Source organism: Lepisma saccharinum, chromosome 17 (assembly GCF_977018435.1).
Source record: "Lepisma saccharinum chromosome 17, izLepSacc3.1, whole genome shotgun sequence".
NCBI lineage: Eukaryota > Metazoa > Arthropoda > Insecta > Zygentoma > Lepismatidae > Lepisma > Lepisma saccharinum.
In genome coordinates, this window is record NC_139245.1 from 53,412,220 (window position 1) to 53,430,738 (window position 18,519).

The 18,519-nt window shown below is 35.1% G+C and overlaps 2 protein-coding genes across 2 annotated transcripts; both read left to right on the top strand.

Moving 5' to 3' along the window:
• The first annotated feature begins 11,735 nt into the window (after positions 1-11,735).
• LOC146001420 (uncharacterized) lies at positions 11,736-12,278 on the top strand. The gene has a single exon (XM_083138738.1). The coding sequence runs from the start codon at positions 11,736-11,738 to the stop codon at positions 12,276-12,278; it is 543 nt and encodes a 180-aa protein (XP_082994864.1).
• A 2,270-nt stretch (positions 12,279-14,548) lies between these two features.
• LOC146001421 (uncharacterized) lies at positions 14,549-15,091 on the top strand. The gene has a single exon (XM_083138739.1). The coding sequence runs from the start codon at positions 14,549-14,551 to the stop codon at positions 15,089-15,091; it is 543 nt and encodes a 180-aa protein (XP_082994865.1).
• The last annotated feature ends 3,428 nt before the right edge of the window (positions 15,092-18,519 follow it).

Sequence of the window (18,519 nt, forward strand, 5' to 3'; positions counted from 1 at the left end):
ACAAATCTTCCACAACCATTGTACAACTTTCTTTCCTCCAATCTTTATTAGTTCTGGGTATACTCCGTCTGCTCCTGCTGCTTTTCCTAATTTCACTCTCTTTATTGCATTCTCCACTTGTTGTATTTCTATTTCATCTCTTCCATCCTCTTCTACATTTGCACTCTCTGTTGCATCTTATTCATTCATTTTCCCATCTCTAAATGTGTTTTCGTAATACTTACTCCATGTCTTCAATATATCTTCAGTTTCTGTTTGGACCTTTCCTGATTCATCTTCTATGTTTCTTATTCTCTTCCATTATTTTCCTTTCATTGCTTTTACTGTCTGCCAGAACTTTCGACTATTCCCTTGATAGTTTTTCTCTATTTCTAACCCAAACTCTTCCCATGATTCTTTCTTTGCTTGTCGGACTGCTTCTTTTGCTTCATTTCTCCTCTGAACATACTCATTCCATTTCTCCTCTGTTTTATTTTCCATGTACCTCGTCCATGCTTGTTTCTTCCTTTTAACGATTTCTTTAACCAAGTTATTCCACCATCTTGATCTTTTATTTTGATCTCCTACAGTTGTTAAGCCACAAACTTCTGTAGCTATTTTAATCAATACTCTTTTAGAATGTTCCATCTTTCTTCTAATTCTTCTTTGTCTTGGTTCTGGATACTTAGCTCTCTCTCTCTCTCTCTCTCTTTTGTTCAACTCTTCCTTCACTTGCCTTTTAAATTCCTTTTGCTTTCATTCTGTCCTTAGTTCTCCTATTTTAATTTTTGTGTACTTTACTTTTTGTATTTGTTTAGGTTCCTGAAATCTTGATTTCATTATTAGTAATTTATGCTCGGTGCTTAGTTCTGCACTTCTGTACACTCTGACATCTTGTATTGCATACCTTGTATTTTCTGTGTAGGTGAAATAATCTATTACACTTCTTGCTCTTATCCTTTCTGCTACAAATGTTATTTTATGTATTGTTTTATGTGGAAAAAATGTATTTCCTATAAGTAAATTATTGTCTACAATATTCAATCATTCTCTCTCCATTGCTATTTTTCACTGTTTCTGCTGTATGCTTTCCCATACACTCGTTCCCCTTCTCTGATTCATTTCCAATTCTGGCATTCCAGTCTCCCATGATGATAACATGTCCAGCAAATCCTTAGCCTTATTTATAGTATCCTGTAGGTTGACATAGAAAATATCTTTTTCACATTCATTTGCATCCTCTGTAGGTGCATAAATCTGAATAAATGATATCTTCTCCTCCATTTCCAAATCTACTCTTAATATTCTTGATGTAATTGGTTCCCAATTTACTATTTTCTTTGAACATTCTTCTTCAAATATTATACCTACACCTTATTTTGCTCTTGCTTTCCTATCTACTCCTGAGAATATTAAGGTATATCAATTATTCATCAGCATCTCTCCTGATCCTTTCCTTTTGGTCTCGCTTATGCCTAAGATTTTAATCTTGTATTTTTCAATTTCTTCTATTATCTCACATTCTTTTCCTGTCAGAGAGATTATATTCCATGTTCCAATAATCATTTTCCTTTTCTTGCCTTGTCGTTTCCATTTCATCTGTCCCGCATCTACCTTATGCCTTCTCTGAATAACATGAATTTCGACGCCACGTGGGTTATTAGCCCTACGGTGAGTCTACCCGAATGAAGGGACTGCCTTCTTATGGTGGCTTTCCGGCCTGCCAGTTTGGAAGGTTTACTCCCTCGCAGTGTCACAGCCATTCTGTTGCTCCAACTCCGCCTGTGACTGTCTGGTTCTAGACTCTTTTGGACTGATGTCCTCATTGACTCTAAGCCAGTACGGAAGAGGCTGCTGCACCTCTTCAGGAATTTTTATCGACTTCCCAGTCTAGATATGTCGTATCATGACAATGTTACTAATTTTTTTCAATAGTACTGCTTCCGTATGTCACATCGGGCTTTTCCTCCACCTGCATCATAGTCACTGCAGGATCAATTTTCGGGGGCAACGGAATATGGATTTGGTATTTATTTCGATCCACCCCAACTCTCATTCCTTCCTCTATATCAGTTGGTGCTACAGAATCTGCTAAGTCAACTACAAACTTTGCAAACTGCTTAACGTTAATTATATACTTCGGATCATCAGAATCAGCATTAATAATTTTTGTGCATCTTGCAACCTAAAGAGGTTGTTCATTTTGAAGGGTTTGCTTGTCTGCTGCCAGATCCCACAATGCAGGAGGAGCCAATCCGGTGTCAGACTCTTTAATTCCTGTCAGCTCATTGACTCTTTTCAATACACCTTGGATTCATCCTCTCGTGTCTTTATCATAGCACTATATTGACCTTGTCCGTAAGTTTTAAGAAGTGCAATATCTCCTTCATCCAAGGCTTTTATTTATTTTTCTTCCTCCTGCTCTTCCTTTTTGATTTTACGCATATCATCTCCCAAGTAGTCTGGCATTGTGGTTGTGGTACTTCAAGGGTATATGAGTTTCAAAACTCGTGAAGACTTGCCAGTTGGCTCTGTGCTGGCACACTCACTATTTCGCAGTCGCTTCTACATTTTTAATCTGAAAGGAAATCGAAAGTGCTGCAAATGTAGTATCTGTATTCGAATATGGGATCTCAAGTATATGTTTATTACCAAAATGTGCAGGCGTCACGGTCCGTGCATGTGAATCATCGCTTACTTTTTTTCCTTCCAGCCATAGCTGGTGAGCATTGATGAGGTCCAAAAAAGGGTGCCTTCTAGGGATATGTATGGACTCTCATCGAATTGTTGCCCATGGTCCTCCATATATCTACGGTGTTTGGGAAAGAGCACTAAAGTCAAGAAATGTAATTTTACAGCAGGCTTTTGATTTAATGTTTATTCTTACAATAACAAGCATTACAGACATGAAATACATATTGAATCAACATTGTTTAGAATCTTTACACTTGCTATATATAACTCCATTAAGCCTTGTTTCCATGATATGGAAAACTCAATATGCTGACCAAGGCAGAAATTTATTTTATTATAAAACATAAACTAAACGTAACGTTTCAACCTTCTAGCAAGGTCTGTACTTGGTACAGAGTCTGATGAAGACCTTGCTAGAAGGTTGAAACGTTACGTTTAGTTTATGTTTTATAATAAAATAAATTTCTGCCTTGGTCAGTATATTGAGTTTTTGCTATATATTTTGTTTACTCAAAATATTTAATTTTAGAGAAACCGGAACAACAAGAAAAGTTCACCGCAAATCTAAATTTGTGACTTATATACATTTTCCGAGCACTATAGTATATCAATTTGTTAGCCATAAAATATGACTTAAGCTCTACAAATTCCCCGTGGCGAAGTTGATCGAACCATGCTGCTGCTACAAGTATCAACTTCCTCGTAATTTTTTTCCAGCACTGTCGTCTACGTATATTCTCCTGTGCTGCCTCTCCATGGGGAACTTCATGTGGGTAACTACTAAAGATAAAAAAGTTGCAACACCACTAGCACGTACTCTCAGTGAGAGCCCGCAGTTTCCACGGTTCGACGGACGATCCTGTGTGCGTTGTTGCAACGTTCCACATACATCTTTACTCTGTTGAATAAAAATCTGTATAAAATCAGTTTCAAAATGTGAGTTGACAATGATAATGGATCTTAAACACATGCAAATAGCTTTAAAACAAGACCAATGTTATAAATGTAGACCTATAATAAGAAAAAGGTATTTCGCAAAATTTAAAGCACCAGTTTTTTGACAAATTTTGAAAATCTGAAAATTAAGAATTATGTTTAAAACCTTTTTGCCTACATCGTACTAGACTTTCATCACGATCGGAAAACCAGTTTTTATTTATGGAATTTGAAAGAAAACTATCGTTTGAAAGCACAAAAGAAACGGCACATTCTTTGTTTTCACGACGATAAAAAATAAAAGGCCTACTCTCAAAACAATTTGATTAGTATAGATTAACACAGAACTGAAGAAGCTAAATTTTGATGTAACTCGTTTTTATGTAGGGGTACTGGCTAATTAATTGGATTCCAAAGTCGAGAATCTATAATTTTTAATCCGACATTAGATGGGAAAGGTGCATAGACAATGCCGGAAAAGATCTCTAGTGTGGATACAGAGGGAGGAGGGATGGTTTCTGGAGCGGTCACATTTGAACAGCTTTCGTCTAACCTGTTACATTTCCCCAGCTAGCGATCGCCTAATAGTTCCTGTGACAATAGAAACGATGTCTGCTGGACATCAAGGGACGAATGGGAGTCAGAGAAACCAAGCACGTGCTGTTGCTACTTCGTAGTTTAATCTTCACTTTCTTATGTCCTATTAAATAAGCTCGTTTTGCACAGTAATAGTGTTGCCCACGAGACGAGACGAGACGAGACATTGGTCTGTCTCGTCCCGTCTCGTGTCTCGTCTCGAAAATATTCGGCTGTCCCCGCTCGAAGGATTCTGTCTCGACCCGTCCCGTCTCGAAGGATTCTGTTTCGTCCCGTCCCGTCTCTACTCGTTTCGTCTCGTCTCGTCTCGTCTCGTAAAACTAATGTGCTTTGCTTGTGGTTCCACTATAGCTTGTATCTGAAATTTAATGAAACTACTTCGTGGAATTTGTTTGCAGTAACGAGTGAAAATGTAGACAGCAGGTAACTATTTTGCTAAAAAAAATGACAAAGGTTAAATTCACAGAACACAAAGAACAGCTATAACATTCGATCATCTGATTTACGAGCCAAACTCAATGTAGCAGGAAGTAATTGGAATATTTTCTCTCGGATTCAGGAATGAGTAGGCAGAAGGGGTGTGTGCATTTGAACGATATTTCTAGATTTTCTATGTCTAATATCTTAATGAACCCCTCCCCCTTTTCCAACATACACACATAATTTCCCTTCACATGTCAAAATTTTGAAAATTGGCTTGGTTTATAAAGCCCTCCCCGCCCTCCACCCATGAGCTTACCCTGGAGATTATTTCTGGCTACAGGCCTACCTTCACCGTGAAAATCGCAGGCCAGATGTCTGCAGAAACTAGGGTGAGAATGCGAAAAATATGTGAGTTACTCTGTCTCACAGCATAAAGCTTCCTCCGAGGAGGAATATGCAGAACTAAGGACTGACCCTTCCTGCACTTGAAATCAATTCTGTATAAGCATCAGTATTTCTCTATTACAATCTAAGGAATAGTATTCTCGTTAAAAAAGGCATCTGAAATCATCTTCAAACAGATGTAAAATTATAATCTAACCACCTGCAGATTGCCTGAGGGAAGCGACAAGAATTTTCTCAAGAAACATCTCGAAATTTCAATTTCGCAACGCATGCAAATAAGCACGTGGCAAAATCTTGTCAAAACGCTATTCAGCCTCTGAAAGACATAATAATTCAACATTTTAATGAAAATTATCTCTGGCTTGGTCTGTATTGAAAATGAGTTTCAAATGATTATGAGCATTGAACGTGAATTTCTCGTGAAATCGAGTTTTGATCCTATAGTCGAATTGTCATAATTAAAACGCTTTTCAGGCTGTGAAAGACAATAATAAAACATTTTTATGAAAATCATTTCTGGTTTGATTTGTGTAGAAAATGAGTTTAAAAGGAGTATTAGCATTGAACGCGAATTTCTCGATAAATCAAGATTTGATCCTATAGTCGAAATGTCACATTTAAGACGCTTTTCAGGCTGTAAAAAGCATAAAAATACTACATTTTTATAAAAATCATCTCTGGTTTGGTTTGTGTAGAAAATGAGTTTCAGAGGAGTATTATCATTGAAGGAGAATTTCTTGAAAAATCAAGTTTTCATCCTATAGTCGAAAAGTCAGAATTAAAACGCATCTCAGGCTCTAAATAATACAACATTTTTATGAAAATCTTATCTTGCATGGTCTGTATAGAAACTGAGTTTCAAGCGAGTATTAGCATTGAAATCAAATTTCTCGAAAATCAAGTTTTTATCCTATAGTCGAAATGTCCGAATTAAAACGCTTCTCAGGCACTGAAAAGCATAATAATACAACATTTTTTTTTAAAATCATCTCTGGCTTGGTATTTTTAGAAAAAGAGTTTCAATCAACTATTAGCATTGAACGCGAATAACCCGAAATATCAAGTTTTGATCCTATAGTTGAAATGTGATAATTAAAACGCTTTTCATTCTCTGAAAAGCATAATAATTCAACATTTTAAAGAAACTCATCTCTCGCCTGGTCTGTAGATAAATTGAGTTTCAAACGAATATTAGCATTAAACGCTAATTTCTCTAAATTTCAAATTTTGTTCCTATAGTCGAAATGTGATAATAAAGACGCTTTTCAGAATCTGAATAGCATAATAATTCACCATTTTAAAGAAAAACACCTCTGGCTTGGTCTGTAGAGAAATTGAGTTTCAAACAAATATTAGCATTGAACGCGAATTTCTCGAAAAATCAAGTTTTGATCCTATAGTGGAACTGTCATAATTAAGACGCTTTTCAGGCTGTGAAAGACAATAATAAAACATTTTTATGAAAATCATCTCTGGTTTGATTTGTGTAGAAAATGAGTTTAACCCTCGGATGCATGTGTGGGGTCATTTTGACCCCACTGTCTGATATTTTCCTGGTATGATTCTAAAATCTAAATTAAAAATTCTGATTTTCTGTGACATCTTACCATGCTACTTCAGCTATAGGAACATGTATAAATAAATTTCTTACAATTTATTTTTAATTATATTTTTAACAGAACTCCTCTTTTCCATGTGTGGGGTCATTTTGACCCCAGCTTGAAAACAGCAGGAAAACATTCATGAATGGAAATTGATCCCAAATATTATGTTCAATTATGCACAAACTAAACGCAATCATCTCAATGTCAACCACTCACCCTGCCATGACTCACTGCAAAGTGCGCATGTGCAGATGTATTTGGCGCGGATCGAGGATAAACAAGCCACCAGTTATTGTGTAACGAGGCGGCGTGTGAGTCGGTCGGTATTTCTACAATTCGTCGTTTAGATTTCATTGTTGCGTACGAAGAGTTGCCTACAGCGTCTGGTAGGTCGTCGAATTGTGTTTGTGACCAGGTAATTTCTTAGTGCTTTTTTTACCACTCTAAAAGCATCTGTGTATTAAATTGAAAGTGACACTAACAGTAATGACCACAAGACGATTAACTCTGAATAAAATTCACGAGCTGCTAGAAGAAGACGATGATGGTGTTGCCAGTTACACGTACAGCTTTGACGAAGAGGATGGTGTTACAGAAGCGGAAGAGGTTCGGAAAGAGAGCAGTGATGTTGAAACAGACATAAGCAGTGAAGATCGCGAAGAGGATGATGCAACAGATGACCAAGAATCTTTCGGCATGATCTCAAAGAATGGAACTCAGTGGAAAAGCAAGCCGTCAAGCTCTTATCAGACTACTGCACACAACGTCATACGAGAACCTGCACTTACCAATATCAAGACAAGACAGCCTTGCACATCATGAAAATGCCTTCCATGAAAATGGGACCCTGGTAAGCTACGTGCCGAAGAAAAACAAAAATGTCATTCTACTCAGCACCATGCATCATGATATACATATTGATGATGATGATTCTAAGAAGAAGCCAGAAATCATAAAGTTTTACAACCAAACAAAGAGTGTAGAGGACGCCATGGACAAACTGGTTCAAACATACACCTGCAGAAGACAGACACGTCGGTGGCCAATGGCCCTCTTTTATAACGTAATCAATGTAGGCGTTCTCAATGCATACATATGCTACTTGTCACAGCATTCTGATTACAATTGAGGCGTCAGTCACAGAAACCGTATGTTCCTTATCGAGTTGGCGAATGAGTTGATTCTTCCTCACATGCGGGGAAGGTGCCAAAGCTTGAACCTGAAGAAACCAGTAACCGAGGTAATGAAACTTTGCGACGTAGTAAGGCAGGCACAGAGACTGGAGGATAGATCTTCAAAGAAAAGAGTAAGATGCCAGGTCTCCACAAGACAAGAAGACAGGAAGACGACGGAACGTTGCAGAAGATGTGGGAAACCTGTGTGCAAGGTCCACAGCAGTGTGACTGTGGTGTGCTCAGAATGCGAGTGAGATTTATTTAATTGCCATGCGAGGCCGGCACATTCTTCTTTCTATTTCTTATTATTTTCTATTCTTATTTTTTTTAAATTTATTTTTTCTAGAAAAAAGAATATTTAGTGCTGTATTGTGTTATCTCTAAAATACTGTTTCTCAGGGCAAGTGAAGTTCTGGTAATTGCGAGCAAAGTGTAACTACCATTAATATGTAGAACAGTAAATTGTCAATACATTGCTAATTTTTTTTGGGGGGGGTTAAATAATAATAATAAAAGGGTAATTGTGTTCTATGTTATATTCAGAGAAATTATTGATCAATAAAACCATATTAGCTGAACTATTTACTCTGTCGTACTTATTTCAATGCATAATTGCATTGGGGTCAAATTGACCCCACATATGTAAAGTTGTAAAAAATAAGTGACATGCATCCGAGGGTTAAAAGGAGTATTAGCATTGAACGTGAATTTCTCGATAAATCAAGATTTGATCCTATAGTCGAATTGTCATAATTAAGACGCTTTTCAGGCTGTGAAAGTCAATCATAAAACATTTTTATGAAAATCATCTCTGGTTTGATATGTGTAGAAAATGAGTTTAAAAGGAGTATTAGCATTGAACATGAATTTCTCGAAAAATCAAGTTTTGATCCTATAGTCGAAATGTGATTTAATTATCAAATCGCTTTTCAGCATCTGAAAGGCATAATAATTCAACATAATAATGTAAATCATCTCTGGCTTGATCTGTATAGAAAATGAGTTTCAAATGATTACTAGCATTGAACGTGAATTTCTCGAGAAATCAAGTTTTGATCCTATAGTCGATATGGGACAATTAAAACGATTTTCAGGCTCTGAAAAGTATAAAAAGTCAACATTTTAATTAAAATCATCGCTAGCTTGGTCTGTAGAGAAAATGACTTTCAAGCGAGTATTAGCATTGAAAGTGAATTTCTCGAAAAATCAAGTTTTTATCCTATTGTTGAAATCTCAGAATTAAAACCCTTTTAGGTTCTGAAAAGCATAAAAATGCAACATTTTAACGAAAATGATCTCATGATTGATCTATATAGAAAATGAGTTTCAAGTGAGTATTAGTATTGAAAGCGAATTTCTCGAAAAATCAAGTTTTTATCCTATAGTCGAATTGTCATAATTAAGACGCTTTTCAGGCTGTGAAAGACAATAATAAAACATTTTTATGAAAATCATCTCTGGTTTGATTTGTGTAGAAAATGAGTTTAAAAGGAGGATTAGCATTGAACGCGAATATCTCGATAAGTCAAGATTTGATCCTATAGTCGAATTGTCATAATTAAGACGCTTTTCAGGCTGTGAAAGACAATCATAAAACCTTTTTATGAAAATCATCTCTGGTTTGATATGTGTAGAAAATGAGTTTAAAAGGAGTATTAGCATTGAACGCGAATTTCTCGAAAAATCAAGTTTTGATCCTATAGTCGAAATGTGATTTAATTATCAAATCGCTTTTCAGCATCTGAAAGGCATAATAATTCAACATTTTAATGTAAATCATCTCTGGCTTGATCTGTATAGAAAATGAATATCAAATGAACGTGAATTTCTCGAGAAATCAAGTTTTGATCCTATAGTCGATATGGGACAATTAAAACGATTCTCAGGCTCTGAAAAGTATAAAAAGTCAACATTTTAATTGAAATCATCTCTGGCTTGGTCTGTAGAGAAAATTACTTTCAAGCGAGTATTAGCATTGAAAGCGAATTTCTCGAAAAATCAAGTTTTTATCCTATTGTCGAAATCTCAGAAGTAAAACCCTTTTAGGTTCTGAAAAGCATAAAAATGCAACATTCTAATGAAAATGATCTCATGATTGGTCTCTATAGAAAATGAGTTTCAAGTGAGTATTGGTATTGAAAGCGAATTTCTCGAAAAATTAAGTTTTTATCCTATAGTCGAATTGTCATAATTAAGACGCTTTTCAGGCTGTGAAAGACAATAATAAAACATTTTTATGAAAAACATCTCTGGTTTGATATGTGTAGAAAATGAGTTTATAAAGAGTATTAGCATTGAACGCGAATTTCTCGATAAATCAAGATTTGAACCTTTAGTCGAAATGTCACATTTAAGACGCTTTTTAGGCTGTGAAAAGCATAATAATACTACATTTTTATGAAAATCATCTCTGGCTTGGTATGTATAGAAAATGAGTTTCAAGTGATTACTAGGATTGAACGTGAATTTCTCGAGAACTCAAGATTTGATCCTTTAGTCGACATAGGACAATTAAAACGCATTTCAGGCTCTGAACAGCATAATAAGTCAACATTTTAATGAAAATCATCTCTGGCATGGTCTGCAGAGAAAATTAGTTTCAAACGAAAATTAGCATTGAACGTGTTTTTTTCGAAAAATCAAGATTTGATCATAAAGTCGAAATGTGATAATTAAAAAGTTTTCAAGTTCTGAAAAGCATAATAATTAAACATTTTAGAGAAAATCATCTCTGGTTTGGTTTGTGTAGAAAACGAGTTGGTATTAGCTTTGAACGCGAATTTCTCGAAAAATCAAGTTTTTATTTTATTGTCCAAATGTAAAAAATATAAAGCTCTTCTTGCTCTGAGAAGCATAATAATTCAACATATTAAAGAAAATCGCCTCTGGAATGGTCTGTAGAGAAAATTAGTTTCAAAGGAATATTCGAATTGACCGCGAATTTCTCGAAAATTCAAGTTTTGATCCTATAGTTGAAATGCGATAATTAAACGCTTTTCAGACTCTGAAAAGCATAATAATTCAACATTTTAATGTAAATCATTTCTGGCTTGGTCTGTAGGCAAAATTACTTTTAACGAGTACTAGCTTTGAAAGTGAATTTCTCGAAAAATCAAGTTTTCATTCTATAGTCCTATAGTTCAAACGCTTTTAAGGCTTTTAAAAGCATAATAATAGAACATTTTTTGAAAATCATCTCTGGTTTGATTTGCGTAGAAAATGAGTTACAAACGTGTATTAGCATTGAACGCGAATTTCACGAAAAATCAAGATTTGATCCTATTGTCTAAATGTCAGAACTAATAACATTTTAGGTTCTGAAAAGCATAAAAGTACAAAATTTTTATGAAAATCATTTTTTGCTTGGTCTGTAGAGAAAATGAGTTTCAAATGATTATGAGCATTGAACGTGAATTTCTCGAGAAATCAAGTTTCGATCCTATAGTCGATATGGGACAATTAAAACGCTTTTCAGGCTCTGAGAAGAATAATAATTCAACATCTTAAAGAAAATAATCTCTGGTTTGGTATGTATAGAGAAAGGGATCGGGCGTGGGGCCAACACCCCCACCCTGGAAAAATTTATTTCGTTAAAAGTAATCAAAGTGCTATCCCCGGACGGAAACATCTGACGACGAACTGGCTAAAGAAAAGGACAATAATATATGGAACTTGGAATGTAAGGAATTTAAGTGGAAAAGAGGTAGAAATTGTCTCTGAAATGAAAAAGGTAGGAGTGAAATATTTGGCAGTAACAGAAAGTAAGAAGAAAGGACAGGGATGTATAACATTAGAGGATGGATATATGCTAATATATAGTGGAGTACCAAGATCTGAGAGGGCAAGAGCAGTAGTAGGTTGTATCATTCACAAGGACCATATTAAAAACATAACCAACTAGACAGCTATTAAAGAAAGAATTATGATAGTATCCATCAACGACGTTAACCATGAGAGGAATTTAATAATAGTGTATGGACCTAACGAAAATGAAACAGTTGAGAAAAGAGAGACTTCTTATGAAGAACTCCAGAGTACCATAGATGATATCGCAATAGGAAATATCATCATTCTGGGAGATCTTAATGCAAGAGTAGGCAACAATCCAGAAGAGGCTGAGATGTTTATTGGCAAATACGGTGAAGAACACTGTTCAGACAATGGACAAGGACTGATAAATCTTTGTATTGCAAATGACTTTATAATTACAAATACAAAATACGACCATAAAAAGATACACCTATATACAAGAGCTGAACCCTCTAACAACGAAAAATCAATAATCGACTACATAATCATAAACAGAGACCAAATGAAATACGTAAGAGATCCAAGAGTTTGGAGAGGCCCGGAAATTGGCAGTGACCACTATCTTCTTACAATGAAATTAGTAACACAAGTTAAAGAAAAGAATCTTAAGACAAAGAAAAAGCATGTGTCAGAAACCCTCAAAATTATAAGTTGAAGGAGAAGAAATATCAGGATATCTATAAAGAGAAAGTCAAGGATAGAATAGAAAAGCTAGGGGCAGGAAGGGATACAATATATTTGGAAGAAAGTTGGATGAATTTCAAGAAAAGACTGCTAGATGCAACAAAGGAAGTATGTGGCACATACAGAATAGGAATAAAGAAGAAGAGGACCCCATGGTTAACAGAGGAAGTAAGAGAACATGTGAAACAAAACAAACAAGCATGGCATAAATATTTAACAACAAAAGACAAAGAAGACTACCAAAAATACAAATTGGATAGACAACGTACTAAAGAAATGGTCATTCTTGAAAGAAAGAAGCATGGGAAGAATTTGGTAAATTTAAGGAAAATAATTATAAGGAAAACAAGAAACTGTTTTATAAAGTGTTAAAAAATATGAGGAAAGATAAAGAATGTCCACTGAAATTCATCAAAGATAAAAATGGGAAAATGTTAACAGAAGAACCAGAAGTTATGAATAGGTATAAATTTTTCCAGGGTGGGGGTGTTGGCCCCACGCCCAAACCTGGGGGACCAGGATTTTCTTTCAGGGTTTACTCCCTTAGCCTTTGGGTCAACACCCTTTCCTCAAGGCAAAGGATTTTTGGTTCTTTCGCCTCCTTCGCCGTTGGGATGTTTATGTATCTTCATCCGTCGTCAGAGCCGTTGACCGATTTGTTGCTATTTTGTCTGGCTCCTCCCCTTTAGTATGTCTGGCATGAGTGACCCTACCGGTAGCTGTGCTACCACCAGTATAACCTAGAGGATCTTTAGAGCACGAAAGCCCCACCACAAGCGACAAGGTCATGCAACCACTAGGTGGGGCATCCTATAGTCCGAATGTAATAATTGAAACGCTTCTTAGGCTTAGAAAAGCATTATAATTCAACATTTTAAAGAAAATCTTCTCTGGCATGGTCTGTAGAGAAAATGAGTTTCAAAAGAATATTAGCATTGATCGTGTTTTTCTCGAAAAATCAAGATTTGATCATAAAGTCGAAATGTGATAATTAAAAGTTTTCAAGTTCTGAAAAGCATAATAATTAAACATTTTAGAGAAAATCATCTCTGGTTTGGTTTGTGTAGAAAACGAGTTGGTATTAGCTTTGAACGCGAATTTCTCGAAAAATCAAGTTTTTATTTTATTGTCCAAATGTAAAAAATATAAAGCTCTTCTTGCTCTGAGAAGCATAATAATTCAACATATTAAAGAAAATCGCCTCATGGAATTGTCTGTAGAGAAAATTAGTTTCAAAGGAATATTCGAATTGACCGCGAATTTCTCGAAAATTCAAGTTTTGATCCTATAGTTGAAATGCGATAAATAAACGCTTTTCAGACTTTGAAAAGCATAATATTTCACCATTTTAATGTAAATCATTTCTGGCTTGGTCTGTAGGCAAAATTACTTTTAACGAGTACTAGCTTTGAACGTGAATTTCTCGAAAAATCAAGTTTTCATTCTATAGTCCTATAGTTCAAACGCTTTTAAGGCTTTTAAAAGCATAATAATAAAACATTTTTTGAAAATCATCTCTGGTTTGATTTGCGTAGAAAATGAGTTACAAACGTGTATTAGCATTGAACGCGAATTTCACGAAAAATCAAGATTTGATCCTATTGTCTAAATGTCAGAACTAATAACATTTTAGGTTCTGAAAAGCATAAAAGTACAAAATTTTTATGAAATTCATTTTTTGCTTGGTCTGTAGAGAAAATGAGTTTCAAATGATTACGAGCATTGAACGTGAATTTCTCGAGAAATCAAGTTTCGATCCTATAGTCGATATGGGACAATTAAAACGCTTTTCAGGCTCTGAGAAGAATAATAATTCAACATCTTAAAGAAAATAATCTCTGGTTTGGTATGTATAGAGAAAGGGATCGGGCGTGGGGCCAACACCCCCACCCTGGAAAAATTTATTTCGTTAAAAGTAATCAAAGTGCTATCCCCGGACGGAAACATCTGACGACGAACTGGCTAAAGAAAAGGACAATAATATATGGAACTTGGAATGTAAGGAATTTAAGTGGAAAAGAGGTAGAAATTGTCTCTGAAATGAAAAAGGTAGGAGTGAAATATTTGGCAGTAACAGAAAGTAAGAAGAAAGGACAGGGATGTATAACATTAGAGGATGGATATATGCTAATATATAGTGGAGTACCAAGATCTGAGAGGGCAAGAGCAGTAGTAGGTTGTATCATTCACAAGGACCATATTAAAAACATAACCAACTAGACAGCTATTAAAGAAAGAATTATGATAGTATCCATCAACGACGTTAACCATGAGAGGAATTTAATAATAGTGTATGGACCTAACGAAAATGAAACAGTTGAGAAAAGAGAGACTTCTTATGAAGAACTCCAGAGTACCATAGATGATATCGCAATAGGAAATATCATCATTCTGGGAGATCTTAATGCAAGAGTAGGCAACAATCCAGAAGAGGCTGAGATGTTTATTGGCAAATACGGTGAAGAACACTGTTCAGACAATGGACAAGGACTGATAAATCTTTGTATTGCAAATGACTTTATAATTACAAATACAAAATACGACCATAAAAAGATACACCTATATACAAGAGCTGAACCCTCTAACAACGAAAAATCAATAATCGACTACATAATCATAAACAGAGACCAAATGAAATACGTAAGAGATCCAAGAGTTTGGAGAGGCCCGGAAATTGGCAGTGACCACTATCTTCTTACAATGAAATTAGTAACACAAGTTAAAGAAAAGAATCTTAAGACAAAGAAAAAGCATGTGTCAGAAACCCTCAAAATTATAAGTTGAAGGAGAAGAAATATCAGGATATCTATAAAGAGAAAGTCAAGGATAGAATAGAAAAGCTAGGGGCAGGAAGGGATACAATATATTTGGAAGAAAGTTGGATGAATTTCAAGAAAAGACTGCTAGATGCAACAAAGGAAGTATGTGGCACATACAGAATAACAATAAAGAAGAAGAGGACCCCATGGTTAACAGAGGAAGTAAGAGAACAAGTGAAACAAAAGAAACAAGCATGGCATAAATATTTAACAACAAAAGACAAAGAAGACTACCAAAAATACAAATTGGATAGACAACGTACTAAAGAAATGGTCATTCTTGAAAGAAAGAAGCATGGGAAGAATTTGGTAAATTTAAGGAAAATAATTATAAGGAAAACAAGAAACTGTTTTATAAAGTGTTAAAAAATATGAGGAAAGATAAAGAATGTCCACTGAAATTCATCAAAGATAAAAATGGGAAAATGTTAACAGAAGAACCAGAAGTTATGAATAGGTGGAAGGAATATTTAATGGAATTGTTAGAAGCTACAAATATGGAGGAACAAGCTGATGAAACAACTCCAGAAGTTATATTGGAAGAAGATGACACAATTAAGGAAGAAGAACTTAATAATGCCATAAAAAAGGTTAAAATCGGTGAAGCTGCAGGTCATGACAGGATTACACCAGAAATGGTTAAATATATGGGAAGTACAGGAAATAAATTATTACTCCATAGTATTTACCTTGTTTGGAAATACAAAATGGCACCAAAAGACTGGTGAATTGCAGTGATCACACCAATATTAAAAAAAGGAGACAACCGATTATGTTCAAATCACAGAGGAATTTCATTGTTGAGTGTGCAAATCTATCCAAGAATATTGGAATACAGGCTCAGGCAAGAAATTGAACACCAACTAGAAGAAAGCCAAAGTGTATTTAGACCAAATCGAAGCTGCCAGGACTTAATTTTTATACTAAGACAAATATCAGGAAAAGTGATAGAATATAATAAAGAAATTCATATGTGTTTCATAGATTTGGATAAACCATTTGACAGGGTACCTTGGATTAAATTATGGGAAGTGCAGCAAAGAAGAAAAGTGAATGATAACCTGATCGCTAGCATACAGAGCTTTTACAATAACTGTTGTAACTAGATCCCTACAAGTAACATAAAATCTGATGAATTTTATACATCAACTGGAGTAAGACAAGGCTGCATTTTAAGACCACTTCTGTTCATAATTTTAATTGATGAAATTACAAAAATTTGCAAAAGAAAGATTAAACCCTTTACTGTTGGGAACTGGCTCATGAGACCTGTACAAATATCAGAAGTAGCTTTTGCAGACGATCTCGTTTTATTTGCTAAAACTGAAAAGGTCTTACAATATCAGTCATTGTACATTGTCTGAACAGTGTTCTTCACCGTATTTGCCAATAACCATCTCAGCCTCTTCTGGATTGTTGCCTACTCTTGCATTAAGATCTCCCAGAATGATGATATTTCCTATTGTGATATCATCTATGGTACTCTGGAGTTCTTCATAAAAAAGTCTCTCTTTTCTCAACTGTTTCATCTTCGTTAGGTCCATACACTAGCTCTTTGAATACTTTTAACGAGATAAATTTTTCCAGAGTGGGGGTGTTGGCCCCACGCCCAAACCTGGGGGACCAGGATTTTCTTTCAGGGTTTACTCCCTTAGCCTTTGGGTCAACACCCTTTCCTCAAGGCAAAGCATTTTTGGTTCTTTCGCCTCCTTCGCCGTTGGGATGTTTATGTATCTTCATCCGTCGTCAGAGCCGTTGACCGATTGGTTGCTATTTTGTCTGGCTCCTCCCCTTTAGTATGTCTGGCATGAGTGACCCTACCGGTAGCTGTGCTACCACCAGTATAACCTAGAGGATCTTTAGAGCACGAAAGCCCCACCACAAGCGACAAGGTCATGCAACCACTAGGTGGGGCATCCTATAGTCCGAATGTAATAATTGAAACGCTTCTTAGGCTTAGAAAAGCATTATAATTCAACATTTTAAAGAAAATCTTCTCTGTCATGGTCTGTAGAGAAAATGAGTTTCAAAAGAATATTAGCATTGATCGAGTATTTCTCGAAAGATCAAGTTTTGTATCCTATACTCGAAATGCGATAATTAAAACGCTTTTCTGAAAAGCATAATATTTCAACATTTTAATGCAAATCATCTCTGGCTTGGTCTGTATAGAAAATGAGTTTCAAGTGAGTATTAGCATTGAACGCGAATAACCCGAAAAATCAAGTTTTGATGCTATAGTCGAAATGGGACAATTAAAACGCTTTTCAGGCTTTGAAATGCATAGTAAGTCAACATTTTAATGAAAATCATCTCTGGCTTGGTCTGTTAAGAATGAGTTTCAAGTGAGTATTAGTATTGGACTCGAATTACTCGAAAAAACAAAATTCGATCCTATAGTCAAAATGTTAGAATTAAGACCCTTTTCAGCCTGTGAAAAGCATAATAATACTACATTTTTATGAAAATCATCTCTGGTTTGGTTTGTGTAGAAAATGAGTTTAAAATGAGTATTAGCATTGAACGCGAAATTCTCGAATAATCAAGTTTTGATCTTATAGTCGAAATGTGTTAATTAAAACGCTTTTCAGGCTCTGAAAAGCATAATAATTCAACATTTTAAAGAAAATCATCTCTGGCTTGGTCTGTAGAGAAAACGAGTTTCAAACGAATATTAGCATTGAACGCGAATTTCTTGAAAAATCAAGTTTTGATCCTATAGTCGAAATGTGATAATTCAAACGCCTTTCCGGCTCTGAAAAGCATAATAATTCAACATTTTTATGAACATCTTCTCTGGTTTGGTCTGTAGAGAAAATGATTTTTAAGCAAGTACTAGCATTGAACGTAAATTTCTCGAGAAATCAAGTTTTGATTATATAGTGGAAATGTGATAATGAAAATGCATTTCAGGCTCTGAAAAGCATAATATTTCAACATTTTTATGAAAATCTTCTCAGGCTTGGTCTGTAGAGAAAATGAGTTTCAAACGAGTACTAGCATTGAACTTAAATTTCTCGAAAAATCAAGTTTTGATCCTATAGTCGAAATGTGATAATTCAAACGCCTTTCCGGCTCTGAAAAGCATAATAATTCAACATTTTTATGAAAATCTTCTCTGGGTTGGTCTGTAGAGAAAATTATTTTTAAGCAAGTACTAGCATTGAACGTAAATTTCTCGAAAAATCAAGTTTTGATTATATAGTGAAAATGTGATAATGAAAATGCATTTCAGGCTCTGAAAAGCATAATATTTCAACACTTTTATGAAAATCTTCTCAGGCTTGGTCTGTAGAGAAAATGAGTTTCAAACGAGTACTAGCATTGAACTTAAATTTCTCGAAAAATCAAGTTTTGATTGTATTATCGAAATGTCATTATTAAAGTGCCTTT

Bases quoted from the DNA above. Each gene is read 5' to 3' on its own strand.
- LOC146001420 (XM_083138738.1), top strand. From the start codon at position 11,736: ATGATAGTATCCATCAACGACGTTAACCATGAGAGGAATTTAATAATA.
- LOC146001421 (XM_083138739.1), top strand. From the start codon at position 14,549: ATGATAGTATCCATCAACGACGTTAACCATGAGAGGAATTTAATAATA.